Source organism: Citrus clementina, unplaced genomic scaffold (assembly GCF_000493195.1).
Source record: "Citrus clementina cultivar Clemenules unplaced genomic scaffold, Citrus_clementina_v1.0 scaffold_3, whole genome shotgun sequence".
Lineage (NCBI taxonomy): Eukaryota > Viridiplantae > Streptophyta > Magnoliopsida > Sapindales > Rutaceae > Citrus > Citrus x clementina.
Window position 1 is genome coordinate 25,154,954 of NW_006262339.1, and position 24,325 is coordinate 25,179,278.

General features: G+C 36.5%; 1 protein-coding gene across 1 annotated transcript; it reads right to left on the bottom strand.

Moving 5' to 3' along the window:
* Positions 1–1,156: 1,156 nt before the first annotated feature.
* On the bottom strand, positions 1,157–5,475 carry LOC18048763 (prolyl endopeptidase). Its single transcript, XM_006441932.2, has 11 exons — positions 5,328–5,475; positions 4,837–5,257; positions 4,558–4,628; positions 4,239–4,401; positions 3,105–3,698; positions 2,525–2,908; positions 2,349–2,424; positions 2,208–2,271; positions 1,643–1,778; positions 1,377–1,490; positions 1,157–1,292 (listed from the first exon to the last, which is right to left on the bottom strand). Exons 1-11 carry the CDS (start codon positions 5,435–5,437, stop codon positions 1,227–1,229), a joined length of 2,199 nt encoding a protein of 732 aa, XP_006441995.1. The 5' UTR covers positions 5,438–5,475; the 3' UTR covers positions 1,157–1,226.
* Between the last annotated feature and the right edge of the window lie 18,850 nt (positions 5,476–24,325).

Here is a 24,325-nt window from a genome sequence, read left to right on the forward strand (position 1 = left end):
CTTTTCAATTTTATTGATAAAGGTTAAAATAAACAACTATTATAAGCACTTCCTAAACTTAAATATTATCATTTCATCATCATAAAAAAACCAACCAGTAACAAAAGCAAACTATAGATATGTCGCCAAATCTCACTGAACACCAGTCCATTACTCTTGTTGTTATGTTGCCAACACCAAGTGTATCTTATGTAAAGCATGCATTGATAATAACACATTCATACATCATTTAAAAACATGAAACTCGCTGAGGAGTACGAATATTATCAATAAATATTATAGTCGCGATGCTATTTATTGTCATGTGAATGTTCAAAATTATAATATATTTTAAATGTGTACCAACTGAGCAAAATTCTTAATTACGTCCTGGGGTAAACTTTCCTGCTTAGTCTTTGTGCATTATGCTACGATCAATTTATTGATCCTCTTGTGTCATCGATGGAATGTTTTATTTGCTTGATATATTAGTGCATTTGGTTGGTTCATTATCTGTGATGGTGCATTGTATTTGTTACTCGCAGCTTGGAGTGTCTTTTTTCTTAGCTTGGTCAAATATCTGAAGGCGTGTTAATTTTTGTTAATTGATTTTCAGAAGTGTGCGCGCTAATGTTTTTGAGATGTTTTATAGAAATAAGCCCGGAAAATGATTGGATAATATCGATCCTACTGCTCTTTTTGCCATTCAAAAATTAGTTTATGTTATCATGTTTCTGCTTGGTAATCATTTGAGTTCACATTAATGATATTAATGTGGGGCTTCTATCTTTAGTTAATTTATTTAATTTTTATGTTTTATTTATTTTTTATTGTACTTGTGGAGACATCAAATTTTCTTTTTCGATTAGTTCAATTTAAATGTTATCCTAAATATTAGATTAATGACCTTATATACATCCCAAATTTTTATCCTAAAAATTTATTTTAAATTATGTGGTATTTATTAATTAGGCGATAAAATAGTACAACTAATTTACTTTATAAATAACTTAATGGATAAATGCATCACATACCACGCATTTGAGATAAAATTTAAAACAAAATTTAATATTCTATCATTACTTATTTAATTTTACTAAAAGTTAGAGACACAACTAATCTCTTATTTAAATTAAAAAAAAAAGTTCCATCACATCTGTTGAAAAAAAAAAAAAAACCAAAGAAATGGAACTGTCTCCGGTTCCAGAACTTTTCCTAACATTTTCATTCTTTCAGATCTACATCAATTACTCAATCCAAGAAGCTCCTAACATTTTTGCCATGAAGCCATAGCAATCAGCAGATTCATCAATCTGCAATAATATATGGAAGTAAAAGGTAAATAGTAAATAAGGAATCAACTACACAAAAACCAAGTAAAAATAAGATTAAATTACCATTTTCTGTGTTGGACGTCCAGCTCCGTGTCCAGCCTTGCACTCGATGAGACCAAGTATTGGATTGGTCTGAGGGCTATTTTCCAAGCTCGTGCATAAAACATATTGCATAGTCTGAGAATAAATAGAACGAAGGAAGCATGAAATAGTCGCCCATTGATCATCACAAGCTAACCATGCGTAGGCATAGGCTTTGCAGAAGAAGAAATAAATGCAAAAAACATAAGACAACAAAACAATACATAATTTCTTAATTAAGGACTCACCGCCAATAACTTCAACGAGTGCAAAGGCACAACACGATCATCGTGATCAGCTGTCAATAGTAGGGTAGATGGATATTGAGATGGTTTATCAGGGTCCTGTTCCCATGGTCTTCTGACATTATGTAATGGGGAGTACCTACAGAATATAAATGTGATAAAATGAGCATATAAACTAATAGCTTATAAAAAGAAGTTGAAAGAAAGTCAGACACTAATCAGTTACCAAGTGACAAGAGAGCACATTTTTTATTGTCACTGATAAGTGATCAAATGACATAAGGTGCTATGTCATGCTGGTAAAAATAATATTCTGAATCAAAGCAACACAAGTTCTTGAGCTCATAAGAAAGGAAGAAGGGGAAGTGGTTGCGCATTCTGTGAAATTGACCAAAGTTAACCACCTCTACACGGTATTAGGTTTTGCAAGGGAAAAGGGTTTTTCATCAATTGCTAGATTGGGTGTAGAAAACATTTAACATTTCAGAGATTTAGAACTTTGGACTAATACATAAAAGCCTATCACCAGTGCACAATATTTTTGGACAGGGAACAAGGTTTTACTCACTTGATTAGCCAATCAAACTCTTCCTTCTTCTCTGGACAACCGTATTCAGAAAACCCTGCATGACCTACAAAGCAAATCTTGATGAGTACATATACAATAGTTAAATTTTTGCATTGCTTAGCTAAAAAGATTTACACTAACCTATGGTAAACTTGTGGAGCCGAAGCATGTCCATCACACCAACATGAGCCAGTGCACAACCAAAAAGATCAGGTCTCTGTAATAAGAGGGAAAAAAATTACCGATGCTATTTTATGAATTCAATACGATAATAACCACAGAAAACTGAAAAATACAAAATCAACTAAGCAATCCACCTGATTTATGCAAGCCCCAATAAGAAGCCCGCCATTGCTTTCTCCTTCAATACACAACTTTCTAGACTGGGTATAACCAGCAGATATTAGATACTGGGAAGCAGAAATGAAATCATCAAAGCAATTCTGCTTCTTTGCAAGTGCACCGTCTTTATGCCACTCCTCTCCATACTCTCCACCGCCTCGGATGTTGGCAATGCAGAAGACAGCACCAAGATGCCTCATGAGAACAGTACGACTGACACTAAATGAAGGTGTTATACTTGCGTTAAATCCACCATATCCATACAATAAACAAGGGTGCGATCCATCCAATTTGATATCCTTTTTGGCTACAATGAACATTGGTATCTTGGTACTACCGTCCTTACTAGGCACAAAAACCTGGAAATGATAAATCCAATCAGACACTGAACAAAATGCAGTTTGCCAAGAAAAAAAGAATTTGATTATACTGAAATTTCAAGGGAATGAAGCCCAGAAAAATAAAGCAATTAATATGACAGCCTAAAACTGAATGAACAATAAACTCTGAAAGCTGGCATCATCTATTTTTAATAGATAAACAACAGTCACCTACCTGATGAACATGGAACTCGGAGCGATCAAATCCAGGTACACTAGTGTCACGGAATATCTTCATTTCTGGAGTCTCACTTATTAAATTGCATTGATATATAATGCCAGGGGTAAGGAAACTAGTAAAACTAATAAAAACCACACTGTCATCACGACGTACGGATTTCGCATTAACTGAGCCGATCTCAATTGGTAATTGGTGTAGCAGGGAACCGGTTTTCAAATCCCTTATCTGAAGAACATACTTCACGTCACTCAAGTAACTCAAAATCATTTGATTAAAATTAGCAGCAGATGCTGACTCGAGCACGTCTCTTTCTGCCTCTGGGACAACTTCAGACCAATTATTTGGCTCCCTGAGATCTACTCGGACTATTTTGTACTTTGGGGCATCTTTACTAGTGCGGAAGGTAAATACACTGTCGTCGTTTGCAACTACTTCATACTGTGCATCGAATCTATCCATTAGCTTAACAAATGGAAGCAAGCCATTGCTTTTCCTAAAACCTTCCAGACCTTCTGGCAGTGCAGACAGATCATAATAGTATACTTTGTTGACTTGATCAAAGTTCTCTCTTATATACATGACAAGGTACTGTTGAACAGAATAAAATGTGAAGTTAATTTACAACAGGTCCACAAAAATTTACAATTTTTTCCAATAACAATCCTAATCAGAATCAATTCAATCAGACCTGTGTGCAATGAAAATACATATCATGCATCATAATAAATTCCCCATATAATTAACTTTAGTATTGGATGCTTCTCATTTCATAAAGTAACCTAATAACAGAATAACATGGGTATCTAAAATCTACATTTTCACTAAACAAGTAGTGACACAAATAAACCTCGTTTTAAAGAGTATCATCTTCTAAAAATATTATAGAAGAGAGGTTATTATTCTTTCATTATATCCCCTGCGGTGACCTTTGGATGTCAACCATGAATCAGCTTGCCAAAATTTGTGTATCATTAATGAAGCTTTGCATCAACTATTTCAGGTGGACAAACAAGAGCACAACCATACCATTAAAAAATAAATAAATAAATAAAGAACAGGGGCACCACTCAGACACAACATTTTGATCCAAAAAAGGCAAAAAGATTAAACCTATGAAGAGCTAGTCACCTGCCCGTCTTCTGTAACATGGCCAGAAAAAGTATACTTGGGATGTTCTGGGTCTTTCCAGCATAAAATATCTTCTGATTGTTCCGTACCCAGAAAATGATAGTAAAATTCGTGATAAAGGCTGGAATCAGTCTCTATTCCAGCATCTACAGCTTTGCCATCTCTAAAGAATTACACAGGAGAATAAAACAACTTTCACACCCTTAGGATAAAAAGTTAATAAATGCATGAAACAAAATTCATAAATTATCCATAATGTTTAAATATAAAGTCAAGAATTCAAATTCCACTGAGCTGACTAAATGGTGAAGATCCTTACTTGGGAGCTGGGTAACGGCTGTAGAAAAATCCTTTACTATCATGGGTCCAAGTAATACTTGTAAACTTAGCCTGTGATACAACACTCCACAGCAAAAATAGTTGATTTGGCAGTTAAAAAAAAAAAATATATATATATAGTTGATTTGACAGGTGAAAATAAAAAAAAATTATATTATATAATAAATAAAGAAAAGCTTGTACGTATATGCGTACATTTAGCAATAATATTGTCAAAGGAAAAAATAACTAAAAACGAATGGGAGAAACAGAAACAGACCCAAGACAAAGTGTCAGCTTCAACAATGTGATCCTCAATGCGCATTAATTTGATAGTCACCCAATCACTTCCACTGTTACTAAGCGCATACGCCAAGTACTTAGCATCCTCACTAACCGAAACTGTAGTAATCGCCACCGTTCCATCTTCACTGAGCGTGTTCGGATCCAGCAACACTTTCGCTTCTGCATCCAAACTATCCTGCACATAAAGCACGCTTTGCGGTTGCAGCCCCGTATTATGAAAATAAAAATACTTATTCCCCCGCTTAAACGGCGCGTCGTATCGGGGACTGTCAAACAGCTTTGTTATCTTCTCCCGAAGCCTGTCCCTTACGTCACATTTGTTCAGCACCGAGTCTGTTAACTCCGCTTGCTTTTGTACAAAATCCTTTACCTCTTCCGCATCTGGATCCTCAAGCCTGCTCCAATAACATTGAAAAAAAAAATGAATTCCGGTCAAAACAGATTTTGAATTATACATTTATTTACCATCTATAAGGGTCGGGGATTTTGAAGCCGTGATAATCATCGACAATGGACTCGTCTCTACGAGCAACCGGATATTGCAAGCTTTCGTCTATGCCAGTAAGTGAGCCCATGTCTGTTCAAGTCTTGGTTGGGAGGTGCCGCCCAAAGAAAGAAACAAAAGAGAAAGAAGAAAAAGTGGGCTGTCCGAAATGCTTGAAAAGGAAAATGGAAAAAGAAGCAGTTTGAAGAAGAAAAGGACGAACACGTTTTGGAAAAAGAGGAACACGGTTTTGACTTTTTTTGGCCACCATTTTGCTATAAATAGAAGTGGAAATGAAGAGCTGTAGTATTCCATTAAGAGAGAGCAATTTTTTAGAGGCATTTTTTTGAGAGAGGTTAGAGAGTTTGAAATTATAAGATTTTGTTATAGTGATTTGAGAGTTTGGGTGTATTGGGGTTTTGGGAAGTGAACTAAAATACTATAATACTTGGAACTCCTTTTTATTAGTAAAATATTTCCTTCTGTTTTTGCCCGTGGACGTAGGCTAAAAGCCGAACCACGTAATTTCTGGTGTCTATTTTTGTGCTTGTTCTTTATTTTTCTTCCAATTTTATTTTAGCTGCGTGTCTACTGCACCCACCAATTTCCTAACAGTGGTATCAGAGCCATTGGTTGTAGTTTTTGGAGTCGGGGGTATTGTTCACGTATGGGGTACTATTCACGTATACGACACTATTCATGTATACGGCACTGTTCACATATACGGTATTATTCACGTATACGATACTATTCACGTATAAGGTACTATTCACATGAAACGGTGAGAGCGATCCAAGAATTTTACGGTGTAAAGCAGGGAATAGTGGTGTGAGTAAAACAACTGTGTGGTTTTGTACATGTCTAGGAAAGTTCTGTCACAAAGGCGATAAGAGTTTAAGGAGTTTGGGTTTTAAGTGGGACCATTGTGACCCCTCCAGTCTTTCCTGGGAACTTTCCTGGTGTGCATTCTCACACATACTTACAACTATTCAGGGTGGTACACTAGCTTGTGTGTGGTATTTATCAACAAAATGGCGTCAAAGTATGAAATTGAGAAATTTAACGGAAATAATTTTTCGTTGTGGAAAATGAAGATAAAAGCTGTATTGAGGAAAAATAATTGCTTGGCAGCAATTGGAGAAAGGCCCATGGAGATAACTGATGACAAGTGGAATGAGGTAGACGACAACGTCATTTCTGATCGACACTTGGCACTTGCAGATGGAGTATTATTCAGTGTGGCAGAGAAAAATACAGCGAAGGAAATATGGGATACTCTTACAAAATTGTACGAGGCCAAGTCACTACACAATAAAATCTTCTTGAAGAGGAGACTTTATACTCTTCGAATGACGGAATCTACAATGGTGACTGACCACATCAACACCTTGAAGACTCTATTTTCACAACTCACAACGTTGGGTCATAATATAAAGGAGAATGAACGTGCAGAGCTTCTACTTCAAAGTCTACCAGATTCGTATGATCAACTCATCATCAATCTAACGAACAATAATCCAGCGGACAGTCTAGTTTTCGACGATGTTGCAGCCTCCGTATTAAATGAGGAGAGTAGGCGGAAAAATAAGGAAAACAGACAAGCAAGTTCGCAGCAAGCGGAGGCACTATCGGTGACGAGAGGGAGAACAACGGAACGTGACCCCAGTGGGAGTCAAAATCATGGTAGATCAAAATCCAGAAGTAAGAAGAATGTTAAATGCTACAACTATGGCAAGAAAGGGCACGTCAAGAAAGAGTGTTGGAGTAACCAGAAGAGAAGAGAGGGCAAAGAACCTGAGTCATCAAATGCTCAGGGGTGTGTAGCAAGTACCTCGGATGATGGCGAAATTCTCTACAGCGAGGCAACAACTATTTCAGAAGGCAGAAAACGACTATCTGATGTCTGGCTTATAGACTTAGGAGCTACCTGACACATGACCTCTCGGAGAGAATGGTTCCACACATATGAACCTATCTCAGGAGGATCTGTATATATAAGAAATGATCATGCATTGGAGATCACTGGTATTGGTACTTTCAAAATAAAAATATTTGATGGTACAATTCGCACAATTGGGGAGATACGACATGTCAACGGCCTGAAGAAAAATCTATTGTCTTTGGGACAAATGGATAGTCATGGGTACAAAACTCATGTGGAGAATGGAATTATGAAGATCGTTAAAGGCGCGCTTGTATTGATGAAGGTAGAAAAGATCGTTGCTAATCTATTCATGCTTAAAAGGAGAAACACTACAGGAGGCTGAAACGTATGTCACGTCAAATGGAGAAGCGTCAACGATGATGTGGCATCTCAAACTTGGCCACATGTCAGAACAAAGTTTGAAGATTCTCTCTGAGCGAAAATTGCTTCCAGGGCTCAAATCGGTAAGTTTACCATTTTGCGAGCATTGTGTTATAAGTAAGGAGTATAGTTTAAAATTCAGTAGATCTATTGCTAGAAGTAAATACATTCTAGACTTGATTCATTCTGATGTTTGGGAATCACCGGATATATCCATGGGAGGTGCAAAGTACATGGTGACTTTCATTGATGATTATTCCAGAAGATGTTGGGTGTATCTAATTAAGAAAAAGTCATATGTATTTCCAGTGTTTAAAGAATACAAAGCGCGAGTGGAACTTGAATCTGGTAAAAAGATCAAGTGCTTAAGGACAGATAATGGTGGAGAGTATACAGACGGCGAGTTTCTTGCTTTCTGTAAGCAAGAAGATATTCAGAGGCAGTTCACGGTGGCATACACTCCTCAACAAAATGGAGTGACAGAGTGGATGAATAGAACTCTTACAGAACGAATAAGAGCTATGTTGAGGACTGCTGGTCTACCCAATTCATTCTGGACAGAAGCAGCCAAAACTACCTGTTATATAGTAAATCGATCGTCATCTACAACTATTGGGTTGAAGACAGCGATGGAGATGTGGACTGGAAAGCCAGCTGATTATTCCTACCTACATGCATTTGAATGTCCTGTGTACGTGATGTACAATGCCCAAGAAAGAATAAAGCTGAATCCAAAATCTAGAAGATGTATCTTTTTAGGGTATGCTGATGAAGTAAAGAGGTATCGTCTGTGGGACCCTACTGCCCACAAGATCGTCATCAGCAAAGATGTTATCTTTATAGAAGATAGCAGTGTAAAAGAAAAGTCAAAGACTATATCGGTATATGTGGAAAATAATCCAAAAGATTCAGATTCTTCTGAAGCAGCACCAGAGCACGAAGAACAAGAACCAGTCGAGTCTGAGGCTCCAGAAGTTCATCGGTCAACTCGTGAGAGACGACCGCCGGCGTGGCACTCGGAGTATGTCACAGAGATCAATGTTGCATACTGTCTTCTAACAGAGGATGGAGAGCCATCAACTTTCCATGAAGCTTTGGAAAGCTCAGATATTGCTTTATGAATGACAGCAATGCAGGAAGAAATTGAAGCTTTACATAAGAACAAGACATAGGAACTTATACCACTACCACGTGGAAGAAAAACCATTGGAAACAAATGGGTCTACAAGATCAAATGTGATGGTAATGACCAAGTGGAGCAGTATCGTGCGAGATTGGTGGTGAAAGGATATGCTAAGAAAGAAGGTATTGACTTCAATGAGATATTTTCACCGGTGGTTCGACTTACAACAGTCAGAATAGTCTTGGCAATGTGTGCTACATTTGACCTACATCTAGAGCAGTTAGATGTGAAAACTGCATTTCTTCATGGAGAACTTGAAGAAGAAATATATATGCTCCAACCAGAAGGTTTTGCAGAAACAGGAAATGAGAACTTGGTTTGCAGGTTGAACAAATCTCTATACGGTCTCAAACTGGCGCCGAGGTATTGGTATAAGAGATTTGATTCATTCATCAGTAGCCTTGGTTACAACAGACTCAGTTTAGACCATTGTTCATATTATAAAAAGTTTGAAGATAATGATTTCATTATTTTGCTGTTGTACGTGGATGATATGTTGGTAGCAGGCCCCAACAAAAATCGTCCAAGAATTGAAGGCACGATTGGCTAGGGAGTTTGAAATGAAGGACTTGGGACCAGCAAACAAGATTCTAGGGATGCAAATTCACCGAGACAGAAATAACATGAAGATCTGGGTTTCACAGAAGAATTACTTGAAGAAAATCTTGCGGCGCTTCAACATGCAAGATTGTAAGTCAATTTCTACCCCACTTCTTGTTAATTTTAAATTATCCTCAAGTATGTGTCCTAGCAATGAAGCAGAGAGGAATGAGATGTCTCGAGTACCGTATGCGTCAGTAGTGGGAAGTTTGATGTTCGCTATGATATGTACTAGACCGGACATTGCACAAGCAGTGGGAGCAGTCAGTCGATACATGGCGAATCCTGGTGGAGAGCATTGGATAGCTGTGAAGAGGATTCTGAGATACATCAAAGGAACCTCAGATGTTGCATTATGTTATGGAAGATCAGAGTTTACTGTCAGGGGCTATGTGGATTTAGATTTTGCAGGAGACCTTGATAAAAGGAAATCCACTACTAGTTATGTGTTTACATTTGCGGGAGTAGCTGTAAGCTGGGTTTCGAAATTGCAGACCGTTGTGGCTTTATCTACAACAGAAGCATAATACATGGCAGCTACACAAGCCTGCAAGGAAGCTATTTGGATACAAAGATTATTGGAGGAGCTCAGGCACAAACAACAGAAAATTTCTGTGTTTTGTGACAGTCAGAGTGCCTTGCACATTGTAAGGAATCCAGCCTTTCATTTCAGGACAAAGCACATAGGAGTTCAGTATCACTTCGTTCGAGAAGTAGTGGAAGACGGAAGTGTGGATTTACAGAAAATCCATATGAAGGAGAACCTAGCAGATGTTTTGACCAAGCCGATAAATACTAATAAGTTTGTCTAGAGTAGATCCTCTTGTGGCCTAGCAGCAACGTAGGCAACATGATTATGACGAAGCAGAAAGGATAGTGTGGAGATTGATTGATTCTCAATCAAATCTCCAAGTGGGAGAATGTTAAAGTCTTGGTTGGGAGGTGCCGCCCAAAGAAAGAAACAAAAGAGAAAGAAGAAAAAGAAGAAAGAAAGAAGAAAAAATGGGCTGGCCGAAATGCTTGAAAAGGAAAATGGAAAAAGAAACAGTTTGAAGAAGAAAATGAGGAACACGGTTTTGAAAAAGAGGAACACGGTTTTGACTTTCTTGGCCATCATTTTGCTATAAATAGAAGTGCAAATGAAGAGCTGTAGTATTCCATTAAGAGAGAGCAATTTTTTAGAGGCATTTTTTTGAGAGAGTTTAGAGAGCTTGAAATTATAAGCTCTTGTTATAGTGATTTGAGAGTTTGGGTGTATTGGAGTTTTGGAAAGTGAGCTAAAATACTACAATACTTATAACTCCTTTTTACTAGTAAAATATTTCCTTCTGTTTTCGCCCGTGGACGTAGGCTAAAAGCCGAACCACGTAATTTTTGGTGTCCATTTTTGTGCTTGTTCTTTATTTTTCTTCCAATTTTATTTTAACTGCGTGTCTGCTTCACCCACCAATTTCCTAACAATGTCTACCAGGGAGATGTTTCTAATCACTTGTGTATGGTTAGCTTTGATTTGCCAGTGTCTTCGAGGACTAAAATTCGACTTATATAGTGCTCAACAGGTCACTAAGAGCAGATTTTGTAACCGCCCCACTTTGGATTCCTTTCTCAAATTACTTTCCAATCCCTTATTTGTTTTCCATTTTTAAACTTACTGTGCAGGATTGAATAGACTTTTCCCCGATTAGATGCGCTGTAAAATTTAATGGCATAATCCTATTAGATTTTTCATTTAATAGCACAACTTAGTTTTCAAACTGAGTAAGTAACCGAAGCTAGGAGTGGACATGGTACACTAGGGGTGTTCAGAATCCGATCCGATCCGTTCAATCCGTCTGATCCGTAAAAATCCGATCCGTATAAATCTGATCCGTGGATTGGTGGATTGGATTGGATTGGAATTTTAAAAATCCGCAATCGGTGGATCGGATATGGATTTACTTCTGTGAATCTGCAAAAATCCGTGAATCCGCAAAAAAAATATTTATTTATTTATTTTAAAAATATTATAAATATGGTATTACATAATTATATAACCACCATAATATAATTTAGTCATTATTTAATAAAATTATAAAATAAAAAATATTAAATCAATAATTAAAAAATTAAAATAAAGTAAAGTCATCAAGTAAAGTAACATAACAATCATTATCTAATAAAAATAAAAAATAAAAAATGATCAAATCGGTCAAAAATTATTGAAATAAAGTCATCCTCATCCAAAACCAAAACGAAAGTTAAAGCTTTTGTCAAAAAAAAAAAAAGTAACAATGACATAAAGTCAAAAGTAAATTAGATAACGCCAAAAGCAACTAGCATTAGCAATTTAGCATAATGCAAAATCGCAAATCAGTGGTCACGACCTGCAAACGAAAAAAAACCCTAAGCTGCTTCTTGCTTCCCTGCCATCACAGTCACGCACGATTCCGACGAGTATTATTAAATCTTACCACGGTGTTTCTATCTCCTTCTCCAGGTACAGTACTCGTAAACATTCTCCTAATTTATTATTTTGATTTTATCTTCGATAACATTTGTTCTGATTTTTTTTAATTATTATTATGTATCTTCTTTTTTGTCAATGGTGACTTAAGATAATGATTTTGATATATTTTTATTAATAATAAGGTTGTTGGGGATCGAGGGAGAGAATTATTTGTTGATTGCATGTCTTAATTCGGTTGCTTTTGCTTTTTGTTCTATGGTAAAACTGAATCTGTTAATTTCTTGTTTGATGGGCTATTTTTTAAAATAATGAAGATTAAAGAGTTGTTGTGGGGGGTGGTTGAATCATGTTGCTTCTGTGGATCTAACAATCATATTGCCTTTTCTGGATGTAACACACGAATTTCGTGATTTTTCTTTTTGAATTAGCTTCTTTTACTTTTCCTAACTAAACTCTTTTAAGCTTAATTTGTTCCTGTCATTTTTCGTAATTAATTCTAATGATTTTTCATATTGGTGGTGTAGATGACTTCTCAATTTGATAAAGGAAAATGTGTAGCTGTAGATTCAGCCCCCCCAAGTTCTAAATCATCCAGTAATGCTGAAGGTACACCCAATAAATCCACTACTTCAGAAGCTTTGGAGCATTTTATCCAATTAAGTTCTGATCCACTGCATCCTAGATCCAAATGTCGATATTGTGGAAAAGAATATAAATGTGGTTTTAATAAAGGAACATCTAATTTATTGGATCATATAAGAGAGGGATGTCTAAAATATCCTGGTCGAGCTCGAGTGGACAAAAAACAAAAAACTTTGTCTTACCAACCAGTGAAAATTGGAGAGTCATGTAGCCTTGTATCAACGACCTATAGTGTTGAGGCTTGTAGGGAAGCAATTGCTAAGTTTATTATAAAAGATGAAATGTCATTTAGAGTTGTAGAGGGTGAAGGGTTTAGGGAAATGTTGGGAGTTTTTGAAAATAGATTTAAAGTACCATCTCGCACTACTATTGCTCGTGATATTTTGCAACTTTACAAAAAAACAAAGAAATATTTGACTGATTTTTTTGTTAGTAGTCATCAAAGAGTTTGCCTCACTACATCTTTGTTATATGTGTCTTACAGCTCACTTTATTGATAATAATTGGACATTGCACAAAAAAATATTGAATTTTTGTCAAGTTGCTGACTGTTGTGCAAATTTTAATGAACTCGCAAGCGCACGAATCTATTGTAGTATAGATCAATGGTGACGAGTGTCGATCCCACGAGGAGGTGGATTTTAATTGTGTGTAGAATTAATTTTGTAAATGGATGATTGGATTTGTGGTGGAAATGATTTAAATTATCCTAAAATTGGAATTGAAATGGCGATAATAAATTCTAAAATTGGACTTGCAATGGCGAGAATAATTTGAAGAGAAATCTATTGAAATGACGTACTTGGGTATCTGGATCCGTATCAACATGCATCATGGGCTAAATAATCCGTATTAATGCCAATTAAATCATGAGGGGGGAATCCACACCTCATGAACCACGCTCTAATCAATATGGTGCTAAGGGCTTATCGTGCCAAATAATAATAACCTTGTACTAGAGGGCCGGTGAAACCAAGGCGGTACTAGACAAGATTAGTATTATTTGTCGACGAGAAGTCAAAACATCCACAAAAACTAGAGGGGAAGAGAAAATAAATTTACCAAATTAAGCCCATGACACATGTTGAGACTTCACCTTCAACCCAAGCTTGAAAGAAAATTAGCCACTCATAATTGAACTAGGGGCAAAATGGAAATTTATTAAAATACGAAGAAAATACAAGATGGAGAGGGAATTACAGAAAACAGAGTCCAAAAATGGATTCAGAGATATCAAATTAGGGGGGAGAGGCCCCCTTTTTATAGATACATGGAGTAAATCATGGCCATCGAATTAAAAACAGTTTGAACGCTCAGGATTGCGCCACGTCATCAGTCAACAGTCCACGGTTTGACCACGCGGATGAACAGTAACACGGTTTGACCCGACTTTGAACAGTAACGCGGTTTGGTTGAAAATAATCCTGTGTGATGCATGCACCGTATGCGAGATTTTTCGTCCACTGATATGTTGCCACGTCACCATCAACAGTATATAAGAATTTTAGTCCAACAGGATCGTGACACCTCATTAGTCAATGCCACGTCATCGGTCCGTCTATGTGAACAGTGTCGTGAACAGTAACGTATACAGTACCGTACACGTGAATAGTACCGTACATGTGAACAGTGCCATTTTTCCTTTTATGCTCCTCCTAAGGTTTTCGACCGTCCTGAGTTCAAAAGTGATGTCCGTTTTGCCATCTGATTTCTCGTTTATTGTGAAATGACTATGATGCCCCTAAAATACATAAAATACTTAATTAAAATAAAACACATGTAATTAAATCACAAGAAGGTTAAATACATAAAAGTAAGGGTTGTTAGTAAGACTTGAAATGTAAAATAACGGTTTTCTCCTTTATAAATATGCATTTTCTAACACTCAACACACCCCCCAACCAGCTTATTGCTAGTCCCTAGCAAATGAAGCGAAAATAAAATTCAAATTCAAAACGATTTTTTTTTTAAATTTAGAAACACTCGTGTTTATTCAATCAGATTAATGATAGCAATCAAATAAAAGTATAAGCATTATCTCCAGTCTAAAGTAACATCACACCCACATCAACCATCCACATGAATCAGCCCAGTAGACTTTGTTATAGCTACTTTCAAGAATGACATGTCAAACCCCAAAATCTCACTGGAAGTAGTGACACTCTCACAAAGAAATTAAACCCAATAAAAATAGTCACTCCAATGAATGGTAATTGAGCGAAAATAATGAAGAAGTGATATCACATGCTCTCACCAAGATGAAATAAATATGCCCTCAGCTTAAAAATAATACGATCTCAAGTCAAATAAAAACTGTTAGTCAACCCAATTTTTTTATTTATATTTTTTTTTATATGCACCACTACATCTTTTTAGCTCATATAACTAGCTTCTACTTCAGATTATAGTTCCCTAAAATCAGGAAGGACTTTTATTAGGATGTAACGTAGGCTAGGGACATGGTTAACAAAGAAAGGAAATAAGGAAAACAAAGTGTATGTTTGAGAAAAATGCAGAGAATTTTTTTTTTTTTTTTGGAAGTTGCAAGGTGGATTTCACCTATTATTGTTATTTTTATTCTTTTGAAACAACAACTTTTGTTTTGTTGTTGTTTTTTTTTTTTTTGGTATAACTTCACTGAACAACATAATTATTTACATTTTCTCAAACATAAATAGGTGATGGAACTTATAAGATATCGGGTAATACTCCAAATCGGAGTGGGTCAAGATGATAAGTTGACAAAGAAATTTTTTTTTTTTTTTTTTTAAAGGCTCAAAAGGGTTAACTATGGATATTTGATAAAATGGATGGCTAGAAAGGCTCAAACGGATCAAAGATGGCATTTCCATCGTCTTTTAGGGCTCTAAATAATCTTCCATATCTACTAGTTAGATGGGCCTCCAAATGTAGCAACACACTCTTTTTTCTTTTTTCTTTTTTTATTTTACAATTTTTTTAAGGGTTAACTCAAAAGCAATTTAGAGATCGTGTGTAAAATAATAAACTGCTAAGCTGTATAAAGAGTGGGCAAAATGGTTATTCTCCAAGAAAAATAATAGGCTCAAAAACTCACTTGGTACTTATTATGACATGTTCATTCCTTCAAGCAACTCATATATGTCTCCAACATCAACATGTAGAGTAGCAAACATAATGTAACATCACTTAAGACCAAAGATAATACAAATACTAAAATTTAAAATTAATCATGTCACCCAATGTTAAAACAAATCACACAAATTTTTTATTTTTATTTTTAAACAACATTCTACCCCCCAACCTATTCTAAACATGAAAGGAAAATATGCATGCAGAAATGTGAAAATGATGCATAAAAACTAATTAGAAAAGTTACACATAAAATGATAGAAAACGAAAATGATTTTTTATTTTTTTTTAAAGAAGATGCGTTTCTAGAGGAACTACACTCCATATTCAGCCATCTTCGACTCAAAAGTTGGAAAATGTATATTTATAGAGGAGAAATTAAAAAGAAGAAAAATAAACATAAACACATAATAAAGAAAAAGAAAATGTCTGATTTTTTTTTTAATTAATTTTTTTTAAACGATGAAGATGCGTTTCTAAAGTCACTACACTCCATATTCAGCCATCTTCGACACAAAAAGTTAGCAACAGTTAGTTTCTACAACAAAAATTAGTAAAAACTTAACCAAAATTCCACAATTGTCGACTATTCCCTCCCCCCAACCAGAACGAAACATTGTCCTCAATGTTTGAAAGGAAAGAAGTAGAGTTTAGAAGACATCACCTGGGTGGTGTAACACAGAAAACAATATTTACAAGCGGAGAGTTAAATCTAATTTGTACTTCTTACTGCGGCTACTGTTACCATCATTATTTGGGCGCTCCAACACAAAGGTCCAGGGGTCTGGCTCTGGTCTATAAGCTTGTAACAGATCAAGTAGCTCATTAGCAGTGTGAGCACAAATAAAGAGTTGTTTCACATTAGCGGGAATGAAATAGTTTTTTATTGCATGGTTAAGAAATGCGATAAAGCCATCATAAAAGTTATTGACATTTAACAAATCGATGGGTTTCTGGTGGATGTGCAGATGGGCCCAAGATGCTAGTGTGATAAGTCCCTCTAGTGTTGCAAGATCTCCTGGAAGGAAAATAAAAGCATCAGCATGATTAAGCATTTCAGTTATTCTTTCTTGCATACCTGAGACGACTAACTTTTCTCCAGTTGATGAGTCAGACGAACTGCCCAATGGTTTTAAGACTCTTGGGATGATCCCTAACACTTGACTTCCTCTGATAAAAGCTGCTTCTGAGACCATTTTTGATAACCCTCGATTACCTCATCCATACACCAAGTGTAATTTTCTCGCTGCTATGCTTCGACCAAGATCTATGGCTGCCTCAACGAACTCTTTATGTTTGCCATATGTAAATCCAGAAAGCACACAAATGTTCTTGAATTGTCTATTGGGAGTAGCTGACATTGTGATACTTCTCAAAAACAATTTGTGAGTGCTTGACAAAAAATAAATCACATTTAAGAGTCTTGGTGATAGTGGGTCATGGTTGTGTATGAGGTAATATGTCAGTGTCAAATAACGCGTAAAGCACGTGGCTCGCAAGTCAAAAAGAAAACAGTAAAAAGGAAAAAGCAAACAGTAATAAAATTATTAAAGACAATAATGCAAACAATAAGACAATAGTGAAATAAAATAACAATAAAGTAAAAGGATATTTACAGGTAGTTGCGACTGTGGCTCACATCTTCCTCTGATTTTACGTCCAGAAACGGCTTGAACGCCCTCTATGGGTCGAGGATAGGCTTCCTATCCAGTTTTCTTATAAACTGGCAAACAGGGTCGTTTATAGTCAGATTCCCGAGACTATATCGCGCATGCTCTTTCTGGAATAATGACCATAATTGGAGAATCGCTCCTTGCACATATCCACTGGGATGCGTTTCAAGAGACAAAAGGATATCATCCAATGACTCCTTATTCAAGCCATCCCTAATGAATTGAATCTTATCTTCCCTGTTATCAGACATCATTCCTAAAGAACATGGGTTTTTATTGCAACTCATTCTGGCACACTTATGACAAGCAACAGAAATTCTTCGAGCTCGTCGTTTTCTTGCATAATTTCTTTTACCACAACCAGGCATGTATGCATTAAATTTTGGAGGTAACTCACCTGCCGATCGTACTTTAGCCTCGATTAACCAACGGATGTCAGCAGGTATGTTATTCCTCATGAGTAATCGCATGCGTTCGGACCGAGCTTTATAGATCGTAAGGAGGGCATTCTGAGGAAGTGAAGGGAATCGCTTGTGAAGTTTCGCTAGAATCTCGTTTCTGTCCATACCTTCGCCTCAGAATATCAGTTATTATGGGAAACTGAAGTAACCGACTTGATTGTCACGGAGTACCGTTATCCGCCACTTCACCGGGGTAACAAACTAAAGCACACAAACAGAAAAACAAATTAAAACACACAAAGAAAATTAAAATCGTCCTCTTATTGAATTTACCTCAAGCTCCAACTGGATGTCGTAAACACTTCTCTCAATGTCTCTGAGTTGGCTTTCTAAACCCTCAACATAGGCTACTAACTCTGGTGGTTGTAGAGCCCAAATGCGATGTGTTTTACAAAATTGAATCTGCCTTTTGAGATGAGTTTTGACACGTTGAAGTGGTTTAAGAATGTTCAGGAGGAACGGTCTAAGTAAGGTACTCATGATTAAAAACGATAAAAGAAAACTTAATAGTTAAACAAACACACTTATGCAAAAATAATTTCAATTAGCAGAAGAATAATATAAAGAAAGAAAAAAAAAATCAAATCAACGAAAAGAAAAAAAATCAATTCAAATCTGGTGGGTCACTCAAATTTATTTCGGTGTCTTCTCCATGTGGTTGGTATTCTAGATATGGCTTTAATCTTTGACCATTAACTTTAAACGTGACACCATTCTTTGGGTCCTTAATTTCAATTGCCCCATGTGAAAAAACAATATGAACAATAAAGGAACCAGACCAACGAGAGCGTAACTTACCTGGGAATAGGTGCAAACGAGAATTGAATAAAAGCACTTTCTGACCTGGAGTGAAAGATTTTCTCATAATTTGCTTGTCATGGAAGACTTTCATTCGTTGCTTGTAAATCTTGGCATTTTCGTACGCGTCATTGCGAATTTCTTCAAGTTCTGCCAGCTGTAATCTTCTTTCTGAGCTGGCTTGCTGCATGTCAAAATTGAATTTCTTGATGGCCCAATATGCACGATGCTCGAGTTCCACAGGTAGGTGGCAAGCTTTTCCATACACTAGCCTGTAGGGTGACATCCCAATCGGGGTCTTGAAAGCCGTTCTATATGCCCATAAGGCATCATCAAGTCTTAATGACTAATCTTTTTTGTCTGGCCTCACCGTTTTTTCTAATATGTGCTTTATTTCTCGATTGGATATCTCAACTTGGCCACTGGTTTACGGATGATACGGAGTTGCCACTTTGTGTGTGATTGAATACTTTGTCAAAAGAGCTTTGAATGCTTTGTTACAAAAGTGGGCACCACCATCACTGATTATTGCTCTAGGGAATCCAAAGCGCGAAACAATGTTGCTTTTCAAAAATCCTATCACCACCTTGTGATCATTGGTTCTACATGGAATTGCTTCTACCCATTTCGATACGTAGTCAACAGCAACCAATATGTATTGATGGCCAAAAGATGGGGGAAAGGGTCCCATGAAGTCGATACCCCATACGTCAAAAATTTCAACCACTAAAATTGGATTTAATGGCATCATGTTCCTTCGTGTAATGTTCCCCATTCGTTGACACCTATCACATGAAGAACAGAAAGTGTAAGCGTCTCGAAATATAGATGGCCAATAGAAACCACATTGTAAAACTTTAGTCGCTGTTTTCTTAGCACTGAAATGGCCTCCACAAGCTTGTTCATGGCAGAATGAAAGGATATTCTGAATTTCACTTTCTGGGACACATCGTCTAACAATTTGATCCGCACAATACTTGAACAAATACGGGTCATCCCAAAAGAAATTCTTTATCTCTGCAAAGAATTTAGCCTTATCTTGCTTGGTCCAATGCTCTGGAAGTTTACCTGTAACAAGATAATTAACTATATCAGCATACCAAGGTAATACTTCCACACTTATTAATTGTTCATCTGGAAATGACTCATTCAATATTAATGACTCTATGATTGTGTCAAAATGGAGACGAGAGAGGTGGTCCGCCACAACATTTTCTGTCCCTTTCTTATCTTTGAATTCCAAGTCAAATTCCTGCAAAAGTAACACCCAACGAATTAGTCTAGCTTTTGCATCTTTCTTTGTGAGAAGATATTTAAGAGCAGCATGATCTGTGAATATAATTATTTTACAACCAATGAGATAAGATCGAAATTTTTCCAATGCAAACACTACTGCTAGCATTTCTTTTTCAGTAGTTGAATAGTTCAACTGTGCATCATTTAATGTCATACTAGCATAGTAAATAACGTGGGGAATTCGATCAACTCTTTGTCCTAATACTGCTCCTACTGCATAATCAGATGCATCACACATTAGCTCAAATGGTAAGCTCCAGTTTGGGGCCTGAATGATGGGTGATGATGTCAACAACTGCTTTAATTTTTCAAACGCCATAAGACATGAATCATTAAAGATAAAAGGTACATCCTTAGCAAGTAAATTGCATAAGGGTCTAGAAACTTTGCTAAAATCATTAATGAAACGTCTATAGAAACCAGCATGCCCAAGGAAATATCTTACTTCTCTGACTGTTTTGGGTGGAGGAAGATTAGAAATGAGATCCACCTTGGCTTTGTCAACCTCAATACCTTTGCTCGAAATGATGTGACCGAGAACAATACCTTGTTTTACCATAAAATGACACTTCTCCCAATTTAAGATCAAGTTCTTCTCAATACATCTCTACAGAACTAGTGTTAGATGATGTAAACATTGATCAAACGAATCACCAAAGACAGAAAAATCATCCATAAAGACTTCAAGGAATCGTTCAACCATATCAGAAAAAATGCTCAACATGCATCGTTGAAATGTAGCAGGTGCATTACATAATCCAAATGGCATTCTCCTATATGCAAATGTGCCAAAAGGGCAAGTGAAAATAGTTTTCTCTTGATCTTTTGGTGCTATGGGAATCTGATTATATCCTGAGTAGCCATCTAGAAAGCAATAAAATTCATGGCCTGCTAATCTATCAAGCATTTGATCAATAAATGGTAAAGGAAAATGGTCTTTACGTGTGACAGAATTCAACTTTCTATAATCAATGCATACACATCATCCTGTAGTTACTCTAGTGGGTATCAATTCATTATCAGTATTTGTAACTACTGTGACTCCTGACTTTTTGGGGACAACTTGCACAGGACTGACCCATGAACTATCAGAAATTGGGTAAATGATACCTGCATCTAATAGCTTAAGGACTTCAGTTCTAACAACTTCTTTCATGTTAGGATTTAACCGACGTTGCATCTCCCTAGTAGTTTTAGCATTTTCATCAAGGTGAATGTAATGCATGCAGTCTACTGGGTTTATACCTTTAATGTTTGCTATGGTCCATCCTAATGCCCCTTTGTACTCTTTCAAAACATCTAACAACTTACCTTTTTGTTCGTCATTTAGGGATGATGAGATGATTACCGGTAGAGTACTTTCTTCTCCCAAAAACGCATATTCCAAAGTGTTGGGCAATGGTTTGAGCTCGAGTTTCGGTGGTGATTCTGATGATGGGATGAGTTTCTTCTCTGATGGTGCTAGTTGCTCAACTCTTGACTTCCATTTATTAGTGTCCATAGATGGTGTTGAGTCAAGCAGGGCGTTGACCTCATCGATCGATCTGTCAATATCAAAATCCAAACCAAAGTGAGTTAAACATGTTTGTAAAGGATCATCACTAAGGTTTGAAAGAAAAGTGTCATCAACTAATGCTTCAATTAAATCCACATCAACAATTCCATCATCTGCACTGTGAGGTTGTTTGGCAATGTTGAAGATGTTCAGCTCCATAGTCATGTTGCCGAAAGACAACTGCATATTTCCAGTCCTGCATTGAATGTGAGCATCCGCAGTTGCCAAGAAAGGTCGGCCTAGAATAATGGGGATGTGCTTCCTTGAATCCTGTATTGGTTGAGTGTCAATTACAATGAAATCAACAGGAAAATAAAACTTGTCTACCTGGATAAGCACGTCCTCCACAATACCACGAGGTATTTTTGTGGACCGATCTGCAAGTTGTAACACCACTGGAGTTGGGTGTAATTCTCCAAGTCCAAGTTTCACGAATACAAAGTAAGGCAAAAGATTTACACTAGCTCCTAAATCCAACAAAGCATTCTCAATTGTGTGGTTCCCTATACTACATGAGATAGTGGGGGAGCCTGGGTCTTTGCATTTTAAAGGAATTTTATGTTGGAGTATAGAACTAACGTTTTCTGTTAAAAATACCTTCTTTTGAACATGCATGTTTCTCTTTTTAGTACAAAGGTCTTTAAGAAACTTGGCATAAGATGGAACTTGCTTTATAGCATCAAGTAAAGGGATGTTAACACTTACCTGTTTGAAGATTTCAAGAATCTCACCTGTGGATTTTCCCTTTTTTCCTTTCGCTAACCTCTGAGGAAATGGAGCTTTCGGAACGTATTCTCGTGGGTTGGTTTCTTCTTTCTCCTCCGGTGATGATTCCTCAACATTCACAGGTACAATTTGATTTTCTTTTGTCAATGGCATTTCTACTTTGTTGTCGACTTCTTTTCCTTTTCGCAAGGTCATTACTGCTTTGACTTCTCCATGCTGCTGTGGTGAACTGGTACTTGCTTCATGCACTCCTTTAGGGTTAGGCACTGGTTGACTTGGAAACTTACCTTTCTCAACGGTCATTGCCAAGGTCTGAACTGAAGAAGCAAGTTGTCCCACCATCTTCTCGAGGCTTGAAACTGATTGGGCTTGTGAGTTGAAGCCCGCTCTCAATTCATTTCGTAGTCCATCAATGGTGCGGTTCTGTTGCTCAATCGTAGAGTGAGTAAGATTCTTGAGATTCTGGAATGAATCCTCCCATGGTCTAGGTTGAGAGTAGTTCTGGTTCTGATTGTATGGTCTAAATGGGGGCTGAGAGGCTTGAGGATTTTGTGGAATTGGTGGAGCTGGAGCTACTGGTCCGTTTTGTTGGAATCCTTGAGACCATGAAAAATTAGGGTGGTCTCTCCATCCAGGGTTATATGTGTTGGAGTATGGGTTGTAATTCGATGGTTTTCTCATTACACCTATGACATTGGCTTGATCTGAGTATGAGTCATGGTCATGTGGCTCTGTTGATTTAGCAGTCGATAACGATGCTATTTGTCGAGCAAGACCTTCAACCATCTCCTTGACTTCTTTGATTCCCGAAGTTGACTCGCCAATTTGAACCTCATTTACTCCCTTAATTCTTCTAGTATTCCTGATTGATCGACTCCGTTGTTGGGAATTATCCGCTTGTCGCTGGAAGAATTCCCAAATCTCTGATGCACTTTTTGACATTAGCTCTCCTCCACTTGTCGCCATTAGCCATTCTTGCACATTTGGCAATAATCCCTCCAAAAAGTATTGGCATTGGTGCCATTTCTCGTACCCATGATGTGGACACTTTAAGAGTAGCCCATTGAATCTCTCCTAAGTTTCGAAAAATTGCTCGTCTTCTCTCTGAGTAAACTCTGAGATTTCCCTGCGAATAGCATTGGTTTTATGCACTGGGAAATATTTATTCAAAAATTTCGTTACCATTTGTTCCCATGATGAAATGCTATTAGCAGGTAATGTATTAAGCCATGAACGAGCTCTATCCTTTAAAGAAAATGGGAATAATCTGAGTTTTACATCATCATCTGAAAAGTTCTCATATTTAAATGTTTGACAAATGGCATGAAAATCATTCAAATGATTATATGGGTCCTCATTTTCTAGGTCATAAAATGTGGGGAGACAATTTAGCACACTAGGTTTTAGTTCAAAACTCCTAGCAGCTACATTTGGGTATCTTATACATGATGTGCTCAAATTTGCTAAAGGACTGAAATAATCCTTAAATGGCCTCTCCTGTGGTTGCAAATCCATTTTATTTTTTATTTGTTTGTGTGTGCGAAGTGTTTTTTCAAGTTCAAGGTCTATAGGTTCAAGATTGGGTAATAATGACCTTCGACCATGCATGCAAAACAAATAAAATAAAAAATAAAGATGGGAACAAAATAAATAAAAATAAAGATGAGGGAGAAATTACAATACTAACCTTATTGCGCTATTAAAATCTTTCTATAAAAATACACAAAAATAAATACGTGAAATAAATTAACTAAAAATAAATTAATAAGATAAACAAAAAAAAATTACAAAGAAAAATAAATTGAAAAATAAATTACAGAATTTTAAAGAAGAGAAAAATAAAATAAAATTCTTAACTCAAAATGTAAATTCACTCTTTTTTTTTTAATAAAAAAAATACAAGAAAAAAAATTTAAAAGAAATTATTCACAAAAATTAATTATAAGAATTAAAATTACTTACCTCCCCGGCAACGGCGCCAAAAACTTGTTGTGCAAATTTTAATGAACTCGCAAGCGCACGAATCTATTGTAGTATAGATCAATGGTGACGAATGTCGATCCCACGAGGAGGTGGATTTTAATTGTGTGTAGAATTAATTTTGTAAATGGGTGATTGGATTTGTGGTGGAAATGATTTAAATTATCCTAAAATTGGAATTGAAATGGCGATAATAAATTCTA

What these genes read in the sequence shown, in the direction of transcription:
- LOC18048763 (XM_006441932.2), bottom strand. Translation starts at nt 5,437, where the DNA reads ATGGGCTCACTTACTGGCATAGACGAAAGCTTGCAATATCCGGTTGCT. An exon ending in AAGCTGACACTTTGTCTTGG is followed by an intron (nt 4,629 to 4,836) that starts GTCTGTTTCTGT and finishes GTTGTATCACAG; the next exon opens with GCTAAGTTTACAAGTATTAC. An exon ending in GAGTTTGATTGGCTAATCAA is followed by an intron (nt 1,779 to 2,207) that starts GTGAGTAAAACC and finishes TATATTCTGTAG; the next exon opens with GTACTCCCCATTACATAATG.